The 23,164-nt window shown below is 38.3% G+C and overlaps 4 protein-coding genes across 4 annotated transcripts; 3 read left to right on the top strand and 1 right to left on the bottom strand.

Annotated features, from left to right (window-relative positions):
• Window positions 1-275: 275 nt before the first annotated feature.
• On the top strand, window positions 276-4,693 carry LOC103988266 (protein WVD2-like 7). Its single transcript, XM_009406816.3, has 8 exons — window positions 276-404; window positions 499-1,200; window positions 1,283-1,696; window positions 1,782-1,840; window positions 2,135-2,228; window positions 2,621-2,725; window positions 3,095-3,202; window positions 3,984-4,693. Exons 1-8 carry the CDS (start codon window positions 384-386, stop codon window positions 4,008-4,010), a joined length of 1,530 nt encoding a protein of 509 aa, XP_009405091.2. The 5' UTR covers window positions 276-383; the 3' UTR covers window positions 4,011-4,693.
• A 1,374-nt stretch (window positions 4,694-6,067) lies between these two features.
• Window positions 6,068-8,048, top strand: LOC135675908 (adenine/guanine permease AZG2-like). Its single transcript, XM_065186549.1, has one exon. It carries the CDS (start codon window positions 6,195-6,197, stop codon window positions 7,866-7,868), a length of 1,674 nt encoding a protein of 557 aa, XP_065042621.1. The 5' UTR covers window positions 6,068-6,194; the 3' UTR covers window positions 7,869-8,048.
• Window positions 8,049-10,129: 2,081 nt separating this feature from the next.
• On the bottom strand, window positions 10,130-10,979 carry LOC135675907 (BAG family molecular chaperone regulator 1-like). Its single transcript, XM_065186548.1, has 2 exons — window positions 10,622-10,979; window positions 10,130-10,551 (listed from the first exon to the last, which is right to left on the bottom strand). Exons 1-2 carry the CDS (start codon window positions 10,845-10,847, stop codon window positions 10,319-10,321), a joined length of 459 nt encoding a protein of 152 aa, XP_065042620.1. The 5' UTR covers window positions 10,848-10,979; the 3' UTR covers window positions 10,130-10,318.
• Window positions 10,980-13,163: 2,184 nt separating this feature from the next.
• Window positions 13,164-22,123, top strand: LOC135675906 (T-complex protein 1 subunit epsilon-like). Its single transcript, XM_065186547.1, has 9 exons — window positions 13,164-13,432; window positions 14,626-14,944; window positions 15,058-15,406; window positions 15,810-15,942; window positions 16,028-16,080; window positions 17,991-18,093; window positions 19,931-20,097; window positions 20,182-20,295; window positions 21,623-22,123. The coding sequence occupies exons 1-9, from the start codon at window positions 13,234-13,236 to the stop codon at window positions 21,791-21,793; spliced, it is 1,608 nt and encodes a 535-aa protein (XP_065042619.1). The 5' UTR covers window positions 13,164-13,233; the 3' UTR covers window positions 21,794-22,123.
• Window positions 22,124-23,164: the final 1,041 nt, after the last annotated feature.

The raw sequence follows: 23,164 nt of genomic DNA, 5'->3' as shown, positions 1-23,164 counted from the left end.
TGAAATGACATATATATATATACCATTTCCATATAAATAGAAACAAAAGATTCTATATCAGGAACATTGTCCAAATATGCCTAAATTTCTACTAGATACGGTCGGATCTCAAGTGGTTGAGCCAAAAGGACTGCGCAACGTACAAGGAAAGCACAGATACTGGCAACAACTTAGTGGGCGGATCGATTCAAAACGCTTTGACCAACACATTTCTCCTCTTTCTTTGTTAGGATCCGTTGTGCCAAAAGCTTCCTCCTTTTCCAGTCAGTCAGAGCCCAAAAGTTTTACCGCTTCTTCCATTTCAAAAGCCTCACCTTTTCTTGGGATTTCTCAGCATTTTGAGCCCAATTTTTTGGAACCCTTTCGTTTCTTCGGTGCTTGAAATGGGATCTCATGAAGCTCAGGTAAGTAGCTCTTTCCATCCGACTTGCTTTCTTAGTTTCTTCTTGATTTGAATGAGCATTTCTTGAGGGTGTAAGGAGATGTCGGTGTCGGCAGGAGAACCATGTTGCAGCATTAGGGGGATCGATATCTTTCGGGAGATTCTTGTCGGAATCGCTAGACTGGGGCAAATGGTCTTCCTTCCACCATAACAGATACTTGGAAGAGGTCGAGAAGTACTCGGTGCCGGGTAGTGTTGCTCGGAAGAAAGCTTACTTCGAAGCTCACTACAGGAGGGTCGCAGCTACGAAGGAAGCAGCAAATGCTGCCAATAAAAGCTTACCTGGGAGGCAAACAGATGTCGCTGAATTCGTAGAATCTGAGAAGAAGAGTAATCGTATGGTTGACCAAGGTGCTTGTTTTTCGAGAGCAGGTATCAGTTTTGATCTGTGTGAAGTAGCACAAGTGGAGAAGGAGAATGCCACAGAAGAAGATAAGATTCACATCGGTTCTTCTCTGCAACTTGAAGAAACAGATGTAGCAGTTGAAGAGGGTGAACAAGTAGAATCTGAGGAGAAGAGTAATCATACGGTTGACAATTCGAGAAAAGGTATCAGTTTTGATCTGTGTGACAAGAGCAATGAACCACAAGTGGCAGAAGCGGAGAAGGGGAATGCAATGGAAGGAGATGAGATTCACATCGGTTCTTCTCTGCAACTTGAACCAACCGATGTAGCAGTCGAAGATATTGAAAACAAGAACAAGTCTTCTGGGTTTGAGCTTAGTGAGATCTGTACATCGGAGAAGAAGCCACTGAAGGTAATGTGCTTGGCTAGTTCTTCGGTTCCGGTTTCATATCCATGTCAATGCCACTGATGACATGATAATTTGGTTCTTCCAGGAAAGTCTTGTCATTAATATGGATAATATAGATTCAGCTGAGAAGAATTATAGTGTGACTGTTTCAAGATCATCAGTTAGCCATAGATCATCAGGATTGCCTCCTTCCCCTTCATCCAGGATTCCATTTTCCCTGTCAAGGCCGGTTTCATCCTTGAGATGTCCCAAGGAGAACATTTCCACTCCAGGCAGTAACAGGAAATACGGTTCTATCTCAAAGGAGAACAAGAAATCAGTTCCAACATTTCCAAAATCGTTGCACATGTCAGTCAATCTTACTCAATTTCAGAATGGAGGGGCCAATCCAAAAGCTAAAATGTCACCTGTTCATGAGAAGGCCAAGGAAACAAAAGCTAATGTGAATTCAGCAAAGCCATCTCCAGATCTCTCATGTCATCATAGGACACCATATAAGGTGCTTCTTTCACTTCCATTGTAAATGAATCTTATGTCCCATAGGATGTTCTCTATGGTAAACCACATTTGATTGAGCAATTCAGGTATCTTTGGATGGAGTGCCAAGTGTAAACTCAGTTATCATACACTCAGAAAAGAAGAGGTACGACAAGGTTGATGATTCTGCTATTAAATATTCTGATCTTGCAGGTCTTAAGATGTCAGAAACTGCATTTAAGTGTTGTAAGGTATATTATTGCCCATGATAATCTCTAAAGGGGCATGATCCTGAAATATCGGATAAGAAACAATTTGTTGTTTAGGAACACTAAACATGAACACAGGCACACACTTTAATCAACTTTAGATTAGATATACACATAGATTATTGTGCTCAATTTACTCATAGACTATAGACGGTGCTACTAACTCTTTGAAACATCTATTTGTGCTGCAGGAATTCAAACAATACAGGCAGTAGAGCTTGCAGAGAGACTGCATCATTTTCTCATACAACTAGAACTGGTGGAAGCATAGAACTAAAAAAGGAGGTACATGTGTGTGCTTAGTAGGTCTGAATTGCTTAACCACATACATAAATGATTACATAGCAATTTTTTTCTTATCGTAATGAAGTTTTCCTCATGCATCCTAAGTTCTCCTTCGTTAAATATTTGTTCTCATTTTTCGTTTGGATGGTGAGTCTTCTTTGAAAGAGGCAATGAGACTATATCTCCAAGAGGTGTCAAAGTTCCTTTTATATTATAAATCCTTCGACTCTTCTCAATTTTATTTCACACTCCCGTAATTTAGTGAACAAACCAACTTTAATATCTTTCTAGAAGTTTTATGTCTGCTCTTCACATGATAATTACATTTCACAGTCAACTTGGCTTGTTTAACTTCATGCAATTTAAATGTGACAATTACCTGTAATACGCAGAAATCATTTGAATCGAAGAAATTGCATCAAAGCTATCATTTTAAAGCTAGGTCATTGCCAGAATTCTATCGAAATGCTGAACCAAATAAGAAGGAAAGGACGGAGGTATCCTTCTCGTACTAATTTATCTGAAAGTCTTTGTTTTGTGATAATTAATCTAATTATTTTTATAATTAGTCATTGGAATACCATATAACTATTATCAGATGATATTTAATAATCTCATGAGCAAGTAAGATATTTGGTTCTCTAATGATAAGATACACTATGTACTTGCATTTTGCGCCGTTATATACTGTCCATTTCCATTTTAAAAAAATCATTACTTCTACACAGTATAATTATAGCTCATAATTAGTAAAACTTGCTGATTTCATTTTCTTAATTTTTTATTTATGTAAGAGTTAAGCCAAATTGTTTGAAACTATCATTCATCTATATCCTACACATCTAATATCTGTATTGTATATGCAGAAAACAGCTGAAAGTGAACAAAATAAATTGCAGCACACCCATTGTTTCAAAGCCAGACCATTGCCAGAATTCTATCATAATATTAATCCCACAAAGTCTGGGGTGAAGGTACGGTTCTCTTATGATTTTTCAATTTTATTACTGTAACATAAAACGCCTTCTTACAATTCAGGAATGTGAAGGTTATTTGGTTCTCGTATCTGCTATACATGCACCTGGATGTAAGAAAAACTTATTACCGATATCCGTCATCGATATTATTACACAACATTATACAGAATTGTTTCGCAGGAAAGATGTTCATGATAATTTTTTTTTTGCTAGACTAGGGTCAAATTAGAAGAGAATGATCAGTATCTTTTACAACTTCATGTCACATTCAATTCGAATAATGAATAATGGCAAATACTCTTATGAATTCATTAACACTTTTAAGCTCCAGATGTTACATGTCAAAACAGGCAAAGATATTAAGAACCTGTTAGACCTATGTTATGTGGGTCGCAAGCAACTCAGGGTGGTTAATCTTAGAAGTTGGGAAATATAATTCACACAAGCATAAGGTAATGGATACACACAAAGTTATATGGAATTATGGATAGTCTTGATTTCTAGACCAATTAATTCACTAGTCATTATTTTGAACCATCTAGGCAAGAGTAAAGCCACACTGCAAGATCAATGGATCCTTATTCTGTCTGGTAAATATTAGGCTGATGTATGACTAATAAATTGGTTGTTGACAAGTTTTGGCATTTAAGATATATGAATTTTCTATTTCTTAAGGGAAAACCAATTAGATTTATACATGTTTCCTTGCATCTGTGGACAATGAACTTTTTATTTCTCGACTAGCGTTTCTTGTTAACACATTTATTGTGGTTTGCAGATTTCATTGGAAAAACCTCATTCCTGAGCTTGCAAGGATCACTAAGTCAGAAGCCAGCTCATATCAGAACTCTCTATTGAACTATAAAACTTTTTAATATCAATGGTCCTACAAATGATAAACCTTACCGTAAAATGTGCTACTAAACAATTCCAATCAAAAGAGAGCATATCTGTGCTATCTGACATCTGAGTATATTAAAAGTTTGACTTCTAACTTTGTTCATCCTTATGAAACATGCAGCCTATTTAGTAGAATGATTATGGAAGCTTATCATGAAGTCTCGCAATGTGGCTCCGTTTGTCATATACTCGCAAAACCTGCAATGGGATTTTGTGTTCAGCAGATATGACACAGAATTCTCTTTTATGACCAATTTGAGGACAGTCATATAGATTACCCATTGCATTTAGTGAGACAGCATCTTTATGTCTTAGTTTGGGTTTGTTCATGGAAGATAAAAGAATCACACTATGTAATATGCTATGACATGCCTGATACTAAAACTCAATGGCTTCTGTAATGATCAAGCGATGCAATGAAGGATAGTCCATCAATTCTATCATTGTGGACATAGTTTGAAGCTAAAACTAGAATCAAAAACTCAAAATCTTTTAATTTGGAGTCACTTCTGCATGACACACAAAGAAGTTTTTGGGAGATTTCTATTGTCTGAACATTACTGTGTAAGTTCTTGATTGCACTTTATAGTTTCACTTTACCACATAGCTACTCATGGTTTATTTTCCATTCAAAGCACAGAGACCTATTTGTTTTCATTGGCAGTATATGACTTGAAACCTATAGCTCCAATGAGGTTTATTCAAAAGGGATACAAAGCTGTTTCCACAGATACTAATCATATAAAAAAAGGGGGAAAAGACACTCTTTTAAGCCTTTTGCTTGTGATCAGAATCATTTCCAACAAATCTAGGAGAATATTCAGATATCATATGAAGAGCAATCTTTATGTGAGTAATCAAGATTGGAGTCATGTAAACAATATTTCAATAGGAACATATTCTTTGTTCATGATTGGAGTGATCCCCACTGTTAACATTTCATTGTTGTTACCAAACTTATTATATCTCAGATTGAATTGTGGGAGCAGTCGTGTGATTCCCATACAAGATGTCTCAAGTTCAAGAATAAGAATGAAAAGAACTTGTCTCTCTCAAGCATAGAATTGCTCCATGAATCCAACAGACTTCAATTACAGTCATGGTCAAGACAGAAGAGAATACTGGGAACAGGAACCTGGAGATCTCAGCTCCATATACAGCTCATAACTCAAAACAAATAAGATGAACTGATTCTGCTGAGTAAGTCCTGGTGAAGGAGTGACAATGTCAAGTCTCACAACCCCAAAAAATCTTCTGCATTGGTAGAAGTGCACAAAAATGTTTAGATTAACACAACAACATGGCAACCACATGCAGGTTGAACAGCATTGGCCTCAACATCTCATCATGCAGATGAACAGATGGGTGGAATCATAGCCTCTGCCAAAAAGAAAGAGCGATGCCTCTCAAAAGGAGAGAAAGTTTTCATTCTCCTTGTAGAGCAGGCCACTAGTTACCATCCACTTTTATTTGAACAGAGGTGGATGAACTGGGTCCTATATAGAATGACAAGGGCCATATGATGACAGAATCCTTGCTGCTACAGCAGTACTTGTGCCATAATTGTATCACTATTTCAAAGTGAGGCCTTGGATGCATCTCTATGCACTCTTCCTTTTAGGCTCCTACTTCAGCTTCTCTTTTTGTCAAAAGAACACATCTTTCAGTCTCAGAAAGCATATGTTTATTCTCTTCCCTCCTTACGCATGCAGGAATCCAGCATCTGTTTACTACTCGGATGAATTGATTACTCTGCGACAACAGGTAAAATTGTTGTATTGGATAAAGATCGAATCTGTGAGTTGTGTGAGCACAGAGGAGCATCAACTCCAACGAGTTCAAACCACTTTTAGCCTTTGATTCAGTGGATATCTGTCTCCATAGCTTGCACTCTCCTGTTAGCTAGAGATGGACTCTCTCTCTCTCTCTCTCTCTCTCTCTCTCCATGCCAACTCAATTAGCCAACAGTGTCATTCATTGAGGGCTATATAAGGAGCAACCCCATCAACACCATTGCCAACGTCTTTAGCTCCAACTCCCACTGTGTGTGAGACCAGTAGTTCAGCAGAGTGGTAAGTAGTAAACAGAGATGGAAGGAGGGCCATGCAAAGGTTTAGGGGAGATGGGAAAAGGGTCGTATAGGAGCCTTTCGGGGACATGGCGGCGAGCCGAAAGTGCCGTGAATCGCGCCGTCGCCCACAGCCGCGTTGGGAAGTACTTCAAGGTGGAAGCCCGCAAGAGTTCCTTCACCAAGGAGCTCCGTGCCGGCGTCGCTACCTTCCTCACCATGGCCTACATCATCTCCGTCAACGCCGCGATCCTGGCCGACTCCGGTGGGCCGTGCACGCACCGCGACTGCAGGCAGATGCATGTCGCCGCGAACTCTTCCGCCATGCACGCGCACCATACCGTCCCCGGACTTGGGTGTGACTTGGACGCTGACGCGGAGTACCAAAAGTGCTTGGCGACGACCAAGAGCGACTTCGTCATGGCTACCGTCATCGCCGCTGTGGTCGGCAGCTTTGCGATGGGTTCCTTCGCCAATCTGCCGCTGGCATTGGCCCCCGGCATGGGGGCCAACGCCTACTTCGCCTACAACATGGTGGGGTTCCACGGCACCGGGCCGGTGCCGTACGAGACCGCAATGGCCGCCGTCATGCTCGAAGGGTGTCTGTTCCTCGCCCTGTCGGTGCTTGGCCTGCGCGCGAAGCTGGCCCGGATGATTCCTCGCTCCATCCGCCTCGCCTCGGCCGCCGGCATCGGCCTCTTCCTGGCCTTCACCGGCCTCCAAGCCCGTGAGGGGATAGGGCTCGTCGGGCCGAGCAAGTCGACGTTGGTGACGCTTGCGGCCTGCGCGAGGACTGATGCGGCCACAGGCGAATGCCTCGGCGGCGTCATGCGGAGCCCCACGTTCTGGCTCGCCGCCGTGGGCTTCCTCGTCACCGCCGTCTGCCTCTCGAGGAAGGTGAAGGGCAGCATGATATATGGCATCGTGATCGTGACCTTGGTGTCCTGGTTCAGAGGTACCAGCGTCACTGTCTTCCCAGACACCGCGACCGGGAATTCCAACTACGAGTACTTCAAGAAGGTGGTAGACTTCCACATGATCAAGAACACAGCCGGAAAGATAAGCTTCAGCGGCTTCAACACGAGCCAAGTGTGGCTGGCGGTGGTCACGCTCCTCTACGTCGACGTCCTCGACACGACCGGATCGATGTACTCGATGGCAGAGTACGGGGGGTTCACCGACGAGGAGGGCGGTTTCGAGGGGGAGTACCGCGCGTTCATCGTCGACGCGAGCGCCACCATCGTGGGCTCTGCGCTGGGCACCACGACGGTGACGACCTACATCGAGTCGACCGCGGGGCTCAGGGAGGGTGGCCGCACCGGGCTCACGGCGATCACGGTAGCGGCTCTGTTCCTGGTGTCGGCCTTCTTCACGCCGCTGCTGACGAACGTGCCGCCGTGGGCGGTCGGGCCGTCGCTGGTGCTGGTGGGGGCGATGATGATGAAGATGGTGAAGGAGATCGAGTGGGCGGAGATGAAGGAGGCAGTGCCGGCGTTCCTGACCATGATCCTGATGCCGCTCACGTACTCGATTGCGAACGGGATCATTGCGGGGGTGGGGTTGCACGCGGCGCTGCATCTGTACGACAACGTGGTGGGGGTGTGGAGGTGGGTGGCGAAGGCTAGGAAGATGATGGGGGAGGCTCAGAATCAGGTGTCTGCCTCGGCTGCAGACATGCCTCCCACACCTGTTTGATAAATTGTTCTTCCCTTTGGTTAGCATCAATGAGTTGGGTTCTTCAGTTGCATGACAAAGAACTCTCAGCAGTTCTCTCCATTTGGGAAGGAGAAGGATGCATGAAACAGGCTTCATCTTTCCTTTCTCTCCTTCCTCATACGAAGAAGGTTGTGTTAAGGCTTATAATGCTGTTTATTTTCTCTCTCTCTCTCTCTCTCTCTCATTAGTAGTGAAGATAGTAGAATCCCAACACCAACACAACAACAACAACAGTAATAGTGTTGAAATCATATTATCTCATTGTTCTATTGTCTTTAACATAAATTTTGAGCATTAAACATTGAGATGGAGGAGAATTCCATCCTAAAACAATTCCTTGATCTGATCACACAATCAATGGGAAATCATCACTGAATATACGATGTATTATAATAATATTCTTGTTGATGCCTCCAAATTAAAATAAAAAGATCCCTCCACAATGAATTATAATAATTAATAGATCAGCAAACATAAGTTACATCAACACACTCTCTACATAAATAAAATATTTACTTTTTTTTTTTTCAAAGTAAGTGAATTTGATCCTATGATCTTACTATAATTTTTATCAATTAAATTAATTAACATGTTTTAAATTTATCGGATAAGAGTTTGAATCCTAATCATTGATAACTAAGTTAGATATCATCATCATCATCATCATCATCATCATCATAATCATCATCATCAAATCAATATTTTAGATATAAACAAATATTAATTTTACATGTCAAAATTAACTCTATAGATGCTTAGAAATGGGAGAAAAACTAAAAGCAATCTATTCTACCTAAAGATGTCATCACTTTTATGTCATGGTCGCTTTGGAGCTCAATTTGATTCAAACTTGGCCCACATTAAGTGATTTGGTGTTGCTTGAGATGCGATTTGCTCCTAACATGATATTAGACTTGAGTTAAACTCCGAATATCCAAAAGGAGGAGAAAGAGAGAGTGTGTGTCTATTCTACGCTCACACTCTTTTATAATATGTCGTTCTTTAATCATTAGATATTAAGAAAATATTATCTGTAATGAAAAATATTAGATAATATTTTTTTTGTAATTTTATTGATGTGATAGATATATCTATTGGTTGACTCTTTATTATTTGACATGTTTGTGGTATGTAATGGTAAGATGAATGAATATTCCCATATCAAAAGTATGATCATATTAATATATTTTTAAGAACAAGTTGGGTAATAGTAAGATTAAGTTTAGTATCACAACCCCAAATCCTCATGGATCAGTGCTTAGCACCTCATCAATTAGGTTAGCAAATGGAACTTAGCACCTATGAACTAGCAAATTAACCATGGCTAATTCGACTTAAAGCAAAGTGATGTGCAATCGTATTATGTTTCTCTATTACTATCTTTCCATGGAATTCTGTAACTGTTGTATTTGCATTCCATAGTGTCTTCTCCCACTGTTTCTTTCAACTGTATGTATTGTATTATCTGCTGAATCTATCTAACCAAATTGGTTGGTCATGTATGTTTGTACAATCAAATCATGTAATTTTTGGATCAATGAATGACCTTTGAAACTTAATTTTTTGATTTATGATGATGCAATGAAAAAAAAGCTTCTAACTATGTTCCATTTTTCTGCTGTGGATCATTATGTATCACCAACTCAGGGCTTGAACAAGTTACTATGTGTACTATTATCATTGTTCATCTTGATGCTAGTAAATCTAATGTGCAAAAGTCTCTCTTTTCAATGGTCATTCAACATTTTTATGCACAATTATTAGAAGATTTGTTTTTTATGCAAAGTTCTCTGTGCATATGTTTGATGTTCTCTTTATGTGGAGCCTTTGATGAAAGGAGGAGCCTCATCCACATTTCTTGGACCTTTTATTCCACAAAATGTATACTTCTTCCACTCACAAATGTTGATGCCATCAATGGGATGTCAATGGAAAGAAGAAAGTTGTTTTTGTTTGATTGTGCAGTACAACTTGTTCTTAGTGCTACCTCATTAAGCCATTCTCAAAACTTGAAAGGAATCATCACCACATATGTATATCAATTGAATCTTGGGCCCTGTCTTCTCCTTTCTCCGTTAGAGCAAACCTTTATGGACTTGATCTCATTTTAGTTGACCAAGACATGAGTAGACTAGTCCACTGATAAAGCTTTCCTGCAATCACTATCAGTTCCAGCTTCCTCAGTTTAGTGGCATGAGGTGATGCCACAACACAAGAATGAGGAAGCTCAAACCAGAAGAAGCCAAGAAGTTGTCCCAAGTTTCCATTCCATTACATAAAAATACTTAGGAATGCAACTCTTCTTCCACATCAACTTTACATAAACTCAGCATCACACTAACACTTGGCAAAGGATGAGTCTCTCCTCAGCTCCTTGCATCTCATACTGTTAGTACTAGAAGAGGGATAGAGTGAGAGGAACCAAATGCCTACACCTCAATAATGGTGTGGCATGGGCTGCTCATGACTTGCCTCTCTGCCATGGCCATCATCAGCTTCCTTTCCTTGATTGCAGGATCCTCCAAAACCAGCACCTTGTCCTTGTCCCTCACGCCCACCATGTGGAGATGATCACCATCCTCTCTCTCCTTGCCCTTGAACAGTAGCCTCTGCTCCCTTGGCTCCAGCCCTGTCACCATGCCCACAACTATCTTCAACTCCCCTGCAGCACCACAGAAGAATTCAGATCCAAACACAAGTAAACATGAACAGATGAAACCTAATCGGCTCACCAAATGTGGCAGTGGCTCCAATAGATATCTCATGCCAACTTGACCCGGTAGAGATTCTCACTGTGATCACCTCATCAGCTCCCTCACCACATTCTCTCTTCTGAACCAGCATGCCTCCTGGCCGCAGCTCCCACTGGATGTCACCGTTCCTGCTGCACCCACCATTGCCGCCACTGGCCTTGGAAGAACTCCTCTTGAAGAGCTTCTTTGATCTCAACCTGATCATTCTTCCTTGCCTCTGCCCTCTCTCTCTCTCTCTCGTTCTCTGTGTGAATGCACAACTTAGGAGACTCGGAGGAGTAGATATAGAGAGAGAGAGAGAGAGAGAGAGAGAGAGAGAGAGAGAGAGAGAGAGAGAGAGAGAGATCTTGGACAAGCTTTGCAAGCGTGCGTCAGGATAAAGAGGTCATTGATGGAGAAGAGGTTCTTTATGTCTTAAGAAACGAGAAAGTGTTGGGTGTGATGAGCTTCTTTACAAAGGTTCTTTGGTAGACCTGAAAAGAGAACTTTAGCTGCTTTTGGTGGGCTTGTTTGCTAAAGGGGGAGATGAGCTCTGTAGATGTTTGATTAGAGTGGTGGTGTATGGCGAGACTTAGGGAAGGTGAGTGCAGCACATGGAGTCTGCAAACCTGCTTTTGCTTGATTGAAGGGCTAATAATATAATGGTGATGGTTGGTGAGGATGGACAACATCTGAAGAAGAAATCTTTGGGTTTGATGCTGGAGTTGCCTTTTAGGAGAAAGGATTTTTCTTCTTCTTCTTCTTCTTCTTCTTCTTCTTTCTTTCAAGGCTAAGCCTTTGGTAACTGTAGCTTGCAAGACAATATAATGTAACATTATACAAATCAAGAAAATACAGGAGAATTATTCTTTTAGATTTATAAGAAAAAACTTCACATTTTAGAATGTAGTATTCCAGACTTGTACACTTTCATCTATAATCAATATGTCAATAGAAATATAAATAATATACATATGTTATCTCCACTTATATGATTTGTGATGTCTATATTGAAAAGAAATATATTTTAGAGTTTTAATCCTTCTAAAAAAATTCAAAAAACATCATACAAAATGTGATATGTATTTTTTTAATTATTTTTTAAGAAACTAATGATAAAGATGATATTTGATCTCAAACTCTTATTATCCATGTATTATCATAAAAAAAATCATTTCTCATCGTAAAGATAAGTGGATCTGATACACCGTCGCAAATTCGATTAAATATTTTAGATCAAATCGATATAAAAAATAATATTATTTTGAAAATTAAAGAAAGAGGGACATGTGAAATGTATTGGTGTAACATACAAATTGAATGACTTCAATTGAATTGGAAGCATCAATCATTGGATGACCTTTCATTAACATAACTAGGGTTATAGGTTCTCATCATGGTCTTTTGTGCCTGGTTATAATGAATGCGTGAACTTGAAGAAGGTTAGAGAGGAGAACATGGATTTCAGATCAACATAGTATAGTAGCAATTTAGATAGTGTGTGAGGTGGGTTGAGATTCCATTGGCATGTGGAAGAAGGGCCAAAGGGCCAAAGCTTGAAGGAGATGAGGAAGAGGACAGAGATTGATGTGAATGTTTTTTGTGACATGACACTACTATATCATCATTAAACAAAAAAGCACTCAAGAGAAACTTTAATGACAAGCTATCATTTATAATTCCATTCCACATTGCTATTTTTTCTTTTTTAATATCATTTTCATTTATACCACACAAGACATCATTTCAAGTTTACCTTTTTTTATTTTTATTTTTTATTTAAAAATAAAACAATGCAATATTTATGATTGAATCATGAGTTTAATAAAATATTTAAATATAAAATAGTTATGCAATATTAAATTAATTGTATATATATAATCGATAAACATTTTAATATGATTTAAGCAGTTCAATAAGCATATATATGTGTATTAGAAAAAGAAAATCCAACTAATTTCCAAGCTTAAAATATGATTAATTATATTTCCCAAAGTGTGTGTGTGTGTGTCCATTCCACTGCTTGCATTGGCCGAGTCATGGTCGGATCGAACTCGGATCCATGGCTCATTGGATTCCAGCCCCAAACTCCGAACCCGCAGCTTTCTCCTCCAGTCACATTAAAGGGGTGTGGGCCTGCTTTGGGCCCCGACACTGTTTCGACTCTCACCGCACCAGATTGCAGAAAACTCCCCAGATTATACTTATTTACCGTCGAGAGTCCATCATCTTAACGCTTGGGCTTGCGCATTCTTACATGGGAGTACGATTAGCATTTTATTAAAGTAACGTACCAGTTTGTAATTTTACAAGTCCGTTGTTGCACAATAGCCATAGTCGAGGGGACTTTTCTATAAATTATTTAAAATTTATGTGGGTCCCACTGTTTGGAACTACTCTGAGAGAGCCACGTCATCAATAGACTTGTCGTGGAGGAACGCTTGGGTACGCGAAGCCTTTATCTTCGCCAACCCTAACGGCATCCGCGATCGAGTGCTTCACTCTGCGGGAGAGAGAACGCCGTCCACCTCCGCCGCATTCTCTGAAGGGGAGGAGGAGGTAGAAGGAGAGAGAGGAGGAGGAGGAGGAGGAGGAGGAGGAGGAGAGGGGAGATGGCGCTGGCGTTCGACGAGTACGGGCGGCCCTTCATCATCATAAAGGAGCAGGGGCAGAAGGCACGGCTGCGGGGGCTCGAGGCGCAGAAGGCCAACATCTCCGCGGGGAAGGCGGTGGCTCGGATTCTTCGCACCTCCCTCGGCCCTAAGGGCATGGACAAGATGCTCCAGAGTCCAGACGGGGATGTCGTCATCAGTCAGTCTTCTTTTTCTCCTTCTTGACTATGCTTCGATATTGTTTCTTCCTTGCTGTTGTTGGAGATTACTAGTAAAGCGTATTCTTTGTTCTGATTCTTTTTTGATGGGCTTCCGTGGCAATGAGAGGGAGGTGGAGTCATCCGTTTTGCTTGTTGGGATTTTTGCCTCGAGCTAGGGTTTTTGAACTTTGGGGTGTAGGAAAGGCGTGTTTTTGTTCATCAGTAACTGGTAATTTTTTGGTAAGGTGGTGCTTTTTTGAATCATAGTTGTCTAGGGTTCAAGGCTCGCTAATAAAGTGGGAAAGACGAACGGTTTGGATCGTAATAAAGGAGTATTGAAGTTTGTTTGAGTTGGGAGAAACGCTTATGGTAGTAGTCTTCAGTACTTGTGTCTGGTTTGTTCAGGAAATCGTTAGGAAATACAAAAAGAGAGAGATGGAACTCTGGTACTTCACTTGAGAGCCAATGAAGGTTGTTCTTTACATTTTTTTAATGTAAATGTAAACTTTTAGTAGGTAGTGAAATTGAAAGTAAAATTATAGCACCCTGACATTGTGCAATGATCTACTTTTCATTCACCCACAATAATATGTTGTAACAATTTTGAACGCATCTTCCATGTTGAACTTCAGAATTCACATGGGTAAGAATTTTGGTGATTGTAACATGTAGGGGATGCATGATGTCTGTTAGATAGCATGTGCATTTTATTTATGGTTCGAGGTGCTGCTCCTGTGTTGTACATACCAAGCAGTAGGACACAGGGGAATGCTGCTAATTGGTAACGTGGTACTAGCATGAAATCCATGTGAATTCATCTTATGTCATGGTAAGGCACATGCAATTTTGTGTTATATAACATGTACCATGTGTCATGGCGATGACCATATAGCACAGGGTAAGGTGCTGACACCTTGAACAATGAACTTTGGTTATAATTCAGGTGAAAAATGTTTTAGATATTAGACTAAAGCTCTTCACAGATGGTTGGTTATCGATTGGTTACTTTTAACCTGAAACTATAAGTTGTTACATGGACACTCTGTCTACTTTAGGGCACTGAAAAGTTGACTATGATTGTGTTTCCATGGTTTAGGAATTTTTCATTTATAGGGTCATTTTTAGTAGGCAGTTGAGCTCTCCCTCCCTTAAACTTTTGCATTTGCTGATTTTTGTTCCTGTATGGTGGCAGCAAACGATGGGGCAACAATCCTGGAGCAGATGGATGTTGACAATCAGATTGCAAAGCTAATGGTGGAACTATCCCGTAGTCAGGACTATGAAATTGGTGATGGTACAACCGGAGTTGTTGTTTTGGCTGGTGCGCTTCTTGAGCAGGCTGAGAAGCTATTGGAACGTGGTATTCATCCTATTAGAATCTCTGAGGGATATGAAATGGCCTCTAAGTTATCTGTGGAGCATCTTGAGAGCATATCACAGAAGTTTGAATTTAGTGTTACCAATATAGAGCCTTTGGTGCAAACTTGCATGACAACTTTATCTTCAAAAATGTAAATTTAATTTACCTTTATTCAGTCTATTGATCTATCTTCTTCCATACTTTTCTTCTATTTTTCTGAATTTGTTTATCTCCAGTAAACTACTCATCACGGTCATGTTGCAGTGTCAATCGTTGCAAGCGTGCACTAGCTGAGATTGCTGTTAAGGCAGTTCTTGCAGTTGCTGATTTAGAGAGGAAAGACGTTAATTTGGAACTAATCAAGGTTGAAGGAAAGGTCGGAGGAAAATTGGAAGATACAGAGCTCATATATGGAATTCTTGTTGACAAGGATATGAGCCATCCACAAATGCCAAAAAGAATCGAGGATGCAAATATTGCTATCCTGACATGCCCATTTGAGCCACCCAAGCCAAAAACAAAGCATAAGATTGACATTGACACTGTTGAGAAATTTCAAACTTTACGCCAGCAGGAGCAGAATTACTTTGATGATATGGTCCAAAAATGCAAGGTACATACGTCAAATGTTGTGTGTTTTTTTGTCTTATCAACAAGTTACTTCTTGCAAAAAAAAAAAAAAAACAGTTCTTGCATGTGGGCCTGTTTGCTGTAACATTTTGGATATTAGGCTTTTCATGAACTGTAGAGATTTTGTTGTATGTAAATATTTGCAATTCAGTCAATTAAAACTTAATTACTTATCATCTAGAGTCAATTTTTTGTGAATTTTAATTTTAATTTGATTTATCTATTTAATTTGAATTGATCTAATTTTGTTAAGTTCTAAGTTCAGTTTTATATTTTCTCTGCTATCATCTAATATGTAAGATGCAATTTGGTGATATATTGTCATATGACAAACAAGTGAATTTTTATTTCAAATGAATTCTGGGTTCTGTTTTTGACTGTTATAGGATGTTGGTGCAACCCTTGTTATCTGTCAATGGGGTTTTGATGATGAAGCAAACCATTTATTAATGCATCGGAATTTGCCTGCTGTTAGATGGGTTGGTGGTGTTGAATTGGAATTGATTGCTATAGCTACAGGTTTGTATTTTGTATTAGTTCACTAGAAATAATGAGGCAACAAAGAAAACTTATCATAGGTTGACTGTCTTTTCTATTCACACAGGTGGGAGGATAGTTCCAAGGTTCCAGGAGTTGACAACTGAAAAGCTGGGAAAGGTAGGATTTACTTGGGATTCTCTCATATAAGTTTTATAATTGGGATATCTGAACATTTGGTTTGTCAGATGTTAACTTCTAAGTTGAGTTAACTTTCTCTGTGCAAGCTCAAACATTTTGTTTTATGCCACTGTATACTTCTATGTCCCATTGTTTAACATTGCTAACATTTAAGAAGTTGCTCTTTTCGTGTACTGAGATCATCGAGTATTTATGTGGTGAGGTAAGCTCCTCAAGTGAAGCTCACTGAGCAAGAATCAATCTTGATTGATTGGAGATCGAGTGTTAATTTTTATTTTTATTTGAAAAAAGTTCCAGATTTCATATAAAATGTTGTTCTAACTTCTAAATGGGTTTCTCATTTCATTTGGAGTCCTTGAAAAAAAAAAAAAGAGATAGAAAAGCAAAAAAGTTCTAACATCTGGAGAAAAAGTCTACGAATAATATGCATGATACAAAAATTACATAAATGTGCATGATACAAAAACTATATAATGCAGCTAATTTACATAACGAAAAATACTGTCTTAACATATTACACAAAACTTATGATAATATTTTAATGATATTCTAACTAAAATAATCCTACTAATTTCCTAATTGTTCTTCTCAAATTACTTATGGAAGTACATATGAAAATCCCTATAAAAAAAGAAAAAAACTCCAACTTAAACTATGGAGTCAGTTGACTGAACTCAAACCTAACCGAACACAACTTGACTCATCTTGTATATGGTATGCATCACTTTATAGGCTAAAATATAAATTGGCTAATTCGCTCCTGTTTTTAGTTTTTTGAAGTGCATAGGCTATATAGAGATTTGATAGATCTACATGCATCAACTATCTTGGCTGAAATGACATGAGATTTTGTAGATCTGCTACATATTGTCATTTACATTACTAGCAATAATATTTGGAAATTATTTGTAAATAGTAATAACCAACCTAAACTTTTTACTGAACTGAAATAGGAACAACTTTGGAGAAGACTAGAGGTGGTAAATTGGCCCTAGAGGGTTGATTTGCTTACAGTTAGCAAGAAAGTGTAGGTTACATTTGGAAATTTAGGCTATAAAAGTGTCCATGAATAAATTTAATGTGAATGTCAATACATATAGATATATGCAGTATCATCTTTCCCCTTCAGCCTATTTTCAATTGCTTTGTTATATTTTTGTGCTAGAGCTAGGTAATCTTCATTGTTTAACAAAACATAAAACCTAAGTTACACTTGTTTATATTTGCATGCTTCTATAATGTATGCTGAACTTGGTTAAGAGTAAATTTTAGTGATTGGTGTGCCAACTTTTTGTAGTGGTACGTATCAAGAAACTGTAAGGTATCATCTATATGGGGTCATCTACATGGATGTTCTCCATCATTGAGCTCTTACGAGGAAATATCACTAGGCAGAGTAAGAAGACTAAGAACCATTAAATCTTGTGATAGTTCTATCCCTAAGTTATTAATTTAGCTACAACTAAAGTGTAATATTCTTAAATTATCTAGCAATTTGTAGATAACATGCTTTGGTAGAAAATATAATTATGTATCTGGATTTATATACATTTGGAGGAAATTCTGATAAATATTTGGGTGCTTCATATCCTAGTAAATAGTTGAGGGAGCAATATCGTCAGTGAATGCATTGACCGACTCACCGATAAGAGCATGGTAAAAAATTTGTTTTATTCTCCTTTGCAGAGTCTGTTGTGGTGATTCTTGACTTTTCATGTATTACACAGAGAGACATTACTGACTTCATGGTACCAAATGATTTCAAGTTATTGGATTAACTTATGAATGAGCCTTTGTTGAATATGTTTAGTTGATTTTCCGAATACCAGTACATCAGTTTTATGAGTGCTAATATTATTAGGAAACTTTTTTTTGTTCTTTCTTACCAGGCTGGATTAGTTAGAGAGAAATCATTTGGAACTACCAAGGATCGGATGCTGTATATTGAACACTGTGCTAACTCCAGAGCTGTAACAATTTTCATTCGTGGTGGTATGCATGTCTAATCCTGCTGCAGTACTTGTGGTAGATTGGTAACCCAATTGTATTTGCATTGTGAAAACTCATTCTTTCTGAATCTAGCTAAGTATGTTTCAGATCGATAATGAGGTTATAACTTCGAAATCTGCATATATATATATATATATATATATATATATATATGTATATGTATATGTATATGTATATGTATATGTATCTATATGTATATGTATATGTATATATATGTATATGTATATGTATATGTATATGTATATATGTATATGTATATATATATATATGTATATATATATATATGTATATATATATATATGTATATTTTGTATTTTAAACGAATGGAATTTGATACATTTGATGGTACTTCTAGTTCTCTTTTTAGGCTGAAACGAATATTTTGCTTACACTGGGTTTTTGGAGGCATGTGCTAGAATAACATTGATATGTGGAGTCATATAGTTAAATCCTTGTTTGATAATGCTGAACTTTTTTTTTCATTGAGAAATTAGAACTGCCTTTTCGCCCTTGGTGAACAATTAGAATGCTTTTGATTGAATACACGATGAGGTTGTTGTGCTCTAAATTGGGTGAAAAGGAGTTCTGACATTGCTTGTGGACAGAGCATGGCATTACCGTGTGCTATATCCCATTAGATGGATTGATTTGATGCCCTGATTTTCTTCATTAATAATCAAATCTGGTTTATAATTCAAATCGAAGATCAACATTATTGATTATGATTCTTAACATACAAAGGGCAAGGAAACAAATAAATATATAATATGTAGTTCTCTAAGCTGTTCATATTCTAGGCACCAAAAGGCCTTGTAACAACATTCATACCTTATTTTTATTTGATTAATAGAACCCGAATGTCACACTGTTTTGTGTTTTGATATACATCTAAAGACATTTAATCTTGAGCATTGAATCCTCATTTGAAATATGCATTTTATCTATATTGTTTCATGTACGGTAATTATTTCATGTAGGCTTAATCAACTGTATTGGTTTCAATCCGAGTCTTTTTTGATGAATGTTCATGTGCATTTATTCTAGTCTACTTTATTGACATAAAGATTGTTGGTGTTATTTTATTGTCTCATTAAGCATTTTGTTCGTCCTATGTGGCAACACTTAAAGAAATCCTAATTCGAATTAGTGATTCTGTATTAAGAATTAAAAAAAAGGAGATGGAATGAATTGTTATTATACTAAAAAAAAGATGTAGTTGAAATTTTGTGATAGATGATCAAGAAGTATCCAACTAAAAAGGTTCATGTTCTTGGTACTGAGTATTTGTCTAAAGAGGATATTGCACATAGGATAAGGCAGGTTACAAGTGGGAATGCAGGCTTGTGAGTTCTATAATCATTATACTATGGCTTAAATGAATATTAATTTGATAATAAGGTGAGAAAAATTGTTCAAGCTGGTTTAGGTATGTCTAAATAAGACTATTGTGCATACTAGTGAGGGGAGTGAACCAGTTTAAATTGAGCTGCAGAAGGGCAGAGGGAGGGAGGACAGGAGGGATACGACAACGTTAAGAAAGGCATCATCATCAATGATGCTAAATGGGAGAAGATTATCCATGTCTGATCTTAAATGAGCACTTATCTCCCACAACATTTACATGCTTTGTTTGGTAACCAATTCAACATGTTTTCTCATTTCTTTATTTAGGAATGGGTTTTCTGTGTGTAACTTTCTATGTTTATGCTTCTGATTAGCAGTAATTCTTCTCACGAATTAGGCAATTTGTTTTACTAGAGAAACTACAACAATTAATTAATTTGAATTTTTTATTGAATTTTTAATGGTGATGCTATAGGTAACAAAATGATGATAGAAGAAACTAAACGTAGTCTTCATGATGCACTTTGTGTGGCTCGGAATCTGATCCGGAACAATTCTATTGTATATGGTGGTGGCTCTGCTGAAATTTCTTGCTCAATTGCTGTAGAAGCTGCTGCAGATAGATATCCTGGGGTGGAGCAGGTGAATGATTCTAGACCTTTGGGAAATTGTCTAACAAATTTTTTGAAGCCTGAATTTCAAGTTTTTCTCTGTTTCCTTTCTCAGTATGCTATCAGGTCATTTGCTGAAGCTTTAGATTCTATTCCTATGGCTCTTGCTGAGAACAGTGGCCTTCCACCTATTGATACTCTTACCGCAGTCAAATCTCAGCAAATTAAGGTATGCAGTTAATAAATTAATCAGCTCCATCAATCTTATAATGTTGAGTGGCTGAAAGACTGTTTACCTCAAACCCTTTTTTACGTGGTTTGTATCCAGTGATGATTTAAAGTACTTTGTTATTGGGATAAGTATTCATGTGCTTCCGTCTTTGAAATTGGTAGCAATGGCATAAAGTTCAGGTCTTTTATTGGAATAAGTTGCTCTTTAACACTAGGTATCATGATTTATCCACAGAATCAGGTGGCAGATAATAAATTAGATAATTAGAAGTGCAGTGGGAAACCTTGCATGCCTGCATCTTCCACAGAGAAGGGCATGGAAACAGAGAAGTTTTGCCATATAGGGGGATGGGAACTAAAGGAGCATGTCCCCTTTGACTCCATATAGAAGGGACATGAGACCTCGTAAAATAAAGAAATTGAAAAGGTTTTTCTCAGTTTTGGTCATAAACTTTGTAGGATATATCTCCAAAGTAATCTAGAAACTTTTCAGTATCCAGTGAAGAGCTACAACTATGCAGCGAGGAAGACTGCATGACCATGCTGTGTATGAGTCATTTTATAATATATTGTAGTTAGTTGTTAATTGATTAATATCTTATTGATTTCAGAGTAAACTACTACTATATAAAAGCTGGAATATAACTCCCACATACTTATAGGTCCATGACAATTAAAAAGATCTCCTTTTGAACTTTTGGTTGATTATCTTTGGGAAATAAAAAACCAGCTCATGTTTTCAAGAATCACTAGTGAGTTATTTATGAGTTTTTATTTTTTTATTATTTATCACGAACATCTTAGATGAATGTCAAATGTTGTGATATACAGTTATATATTCTAGAAAATTTTTATTGCCATATCCGTGTTGTACTTATATATATTTTTTGAAATTTTGTCAAAATATCCGAAATGGATTGTATTCATCTGTCATGTCCATATCCATGCTTTGGAGGTATAATTACCTGGGGTACTGGTAAAGATGGACTGATGAACCATTCTTATTATTTCATATCCTGTTTTATTTATTAATCATATGATGACAAGATTCAAGGCTGTAGCATTCTTTTTGAGTTGTCTGTTGGCACCAATTTCCTATTATCCATGGTCAGATAGGCACATGCATTTACAATTAGTTTCCGGCACAGCACTGATGTTTCTCGTGCCAGAGAACCAAGATTAAGTGAACTTTTTCTTGTACCTTCTGCTGATAAGTTTGATCTGTTGTCATGTCACAATCATTACACAATTGTTTCCTTAAGCGTTGCTTGGAACATTTCATATATCTTCAACATTTAAATATTCTCATGGCATGGTTGTTGCAGGAAAGTAATCCATATTGTGGCATAGATTGCAATGATGTTGGGACAAACAATATGAGAGAGCAGAATGTCTTTGAGACGCTGATTGGCAAACAACAACAGATTTTGCTTGCAACACAAGTCGTAAAAATGATTTTGAAGATTGATGACGTAATCACTCCGGCTGAGTACTGATTTTGGTGATGAAGATTTTGAGCAAAGAAATATCTCTATCATAATTTGCTATTGCTAAATGGTTTAAATTTCCGTGTTGCATCTAAGAATTCTAATGGCTTGATTTTTGTGCTTTCTTCGTTAATTTGAGTGACTTTTTTTTGTAATGATTTTGTTATAAGTTTATTAATGGGTCTGATCTGTATCTGTATCATGCTACACTTCCATCAAGGGGAAGATGGGTGACTGTTTCCTACGATTGGATAGACATCTGTAGATCTGGATCAGATGCATTGCGAGATTCTTGGATGTTGTTTTCTCGGAATTTGATACCATTTCTTTTTTCTCTCATGATTGTGAAGCTGTTCATTGTTGAATGAATTCAAAAGGTGAAAATTTTAGTCGTTGAAACAGAAGCATCCATAAATTTTAGCCTAATGGCTTATGATCTTTTGCTCCTCAAGGGTAGTATCCTTCTATGGGCCTTTACATGAGCCTAGGGACTGTCGATTGACTTATTTTCTCATGATTTTAAAATATATATATGTTTTTATTTCTTGATTATATGGTTAAAGAATTAAAGAAGTACAGATTTTATGGTTTTGGTAAAATTATATGTTTTTTATTTCTTGATTGCTTGGATTCCCTTACTTAAAAATAAAGGGTAAAAAATTAATTTTAACATCCATGGTAGATGATATCATCGATAAGGTATGTTCTCATCGTGATGCCATCTTCCTCCGCGAGGAGCGTCGGCGAACTCATCAATGCTGATATAGTTGTCACTTAGAAACTACATCAATGTCAATACAAATGATGGTGGTCGCTCCCCATCCCTTCACTCATCAACTATTCCATTCTCTTGGAGCAACGCTTTAGAATCACCAAATCCTGCTCCTCCTCTACCATAGTTGAGGAAGCCTTTGCCCACCCTCCTCTCTCCCTCGGTGCACTCTCACTCAGAACTCTTCACCATGCGCTAGAAGCGCTCTGCTGCCTCCCTTGACCCATTCTTGGCCACGCTCACGCTCTACTCCAATGGCCTCTCACATGACGACAACAATATGGACGAGCTCTGGTTAGTGCCTAATATCACTCCATAGAGGGTGGCATCTATAGGGGTTGCTGGAGCTCTTGTCGCTCTCCCAACTACCACGTCAGTTCCGATACCATCTCTTGTCACATCAATTTCGATAGCGGGGGGAGCAGTAGGAACTCTAATGACTCTCTATGGCACGACATTGAGCACTAACCAAAGCTCGTCTACATCATCATCATTGTGCGGGAGGTCATTGGAGCATAGGGCGAGCACAATGATGATGATCATTGGAGCAGAGGGCGAGCACAGCTACGAATGGGTCGAGAGAGGCAACAGAGTGCTTCTTGCGCATG

The sequence above is a fragment of the Musa acuminata genome, chromosome BXJ1-6, assembly GCF_036884655.1.
Source record: "Musa acuminata AAA Group cultivar baxijiao chromosome BXJ1-6, Cavendish_Baxijiao_AAA, whole genome shotgun sequence".
Taxonomy (NCBI): Eukaryota; Viridiplantae; Streptophyta; class Magnoliopsida; order Zingiberales; family Musaceae; genus Musa; species Musa acuminata.
Note: the sequence above shows the minus strand (reverse complement) of the source record. Positions and strands in the feature narration are given on the sequence as shown.

Coding starts and splice junctions, on each gene's coding strand:
- LOC103988266 (XM_009406816.3), top strand. CDS start 384: ATGGGATCTCATGAAGCTCAG. Junction 405..498: donor TGGGATCTCATGAAGCTCAG/GTAAGTAGCTCT, acceptor CGGTGTCGGCAG/GAGAACCATGTTGCAGCATT. Junction 1,841..2,134: donor ATACACTCAGAAAAGAAGAG/GTACGACAAGGT, acceptor TTTGTGCTGCAG/GAATTCAAACAATACAGGCA.
- LOC135675908 (XM_065186549.1), top strand. CDS start 6,195: ATGGAAGGAGGGCCATGCAAAGGTTTAGGGGAGATGGGAAAAGGGTCG.
- LOC135675907 (XM_065186548.1), bottom strand. CDS start 10,847: ATGATCAGGTTGAGATCAAAGAAGCTCTTCAAGAGGAGTTCTTCCAAG. Junction 10,552..10,621: donor TGGAGCCACTGCCACATTTG/GTGAGCCGATTA, acceptor GTGGTGCTGCAG/GGGAGTTGAAGATAGTTGTG.
- LOC135675906 (XM_065186547.1), top strand. CDS start 13,234: ATGGCGCTGGCGTTCGACGAGTACGGGCGGCCCTTCATCATCATAAAG. Junction 13,433..14,625: donor AGACGGGGATGTCGTCATCA/GTCAGTCTTCTT, acceptor GTATGGTGGCAG/CAAACGATGGGGCAACAATC. Junction 20,098..20,181: donor GATATCCTGGGGTGGAGCAG/GTGAATGATTCT, acceptor TTCCTTTCTCAG/TATGCTATCAGGTCATTTGC.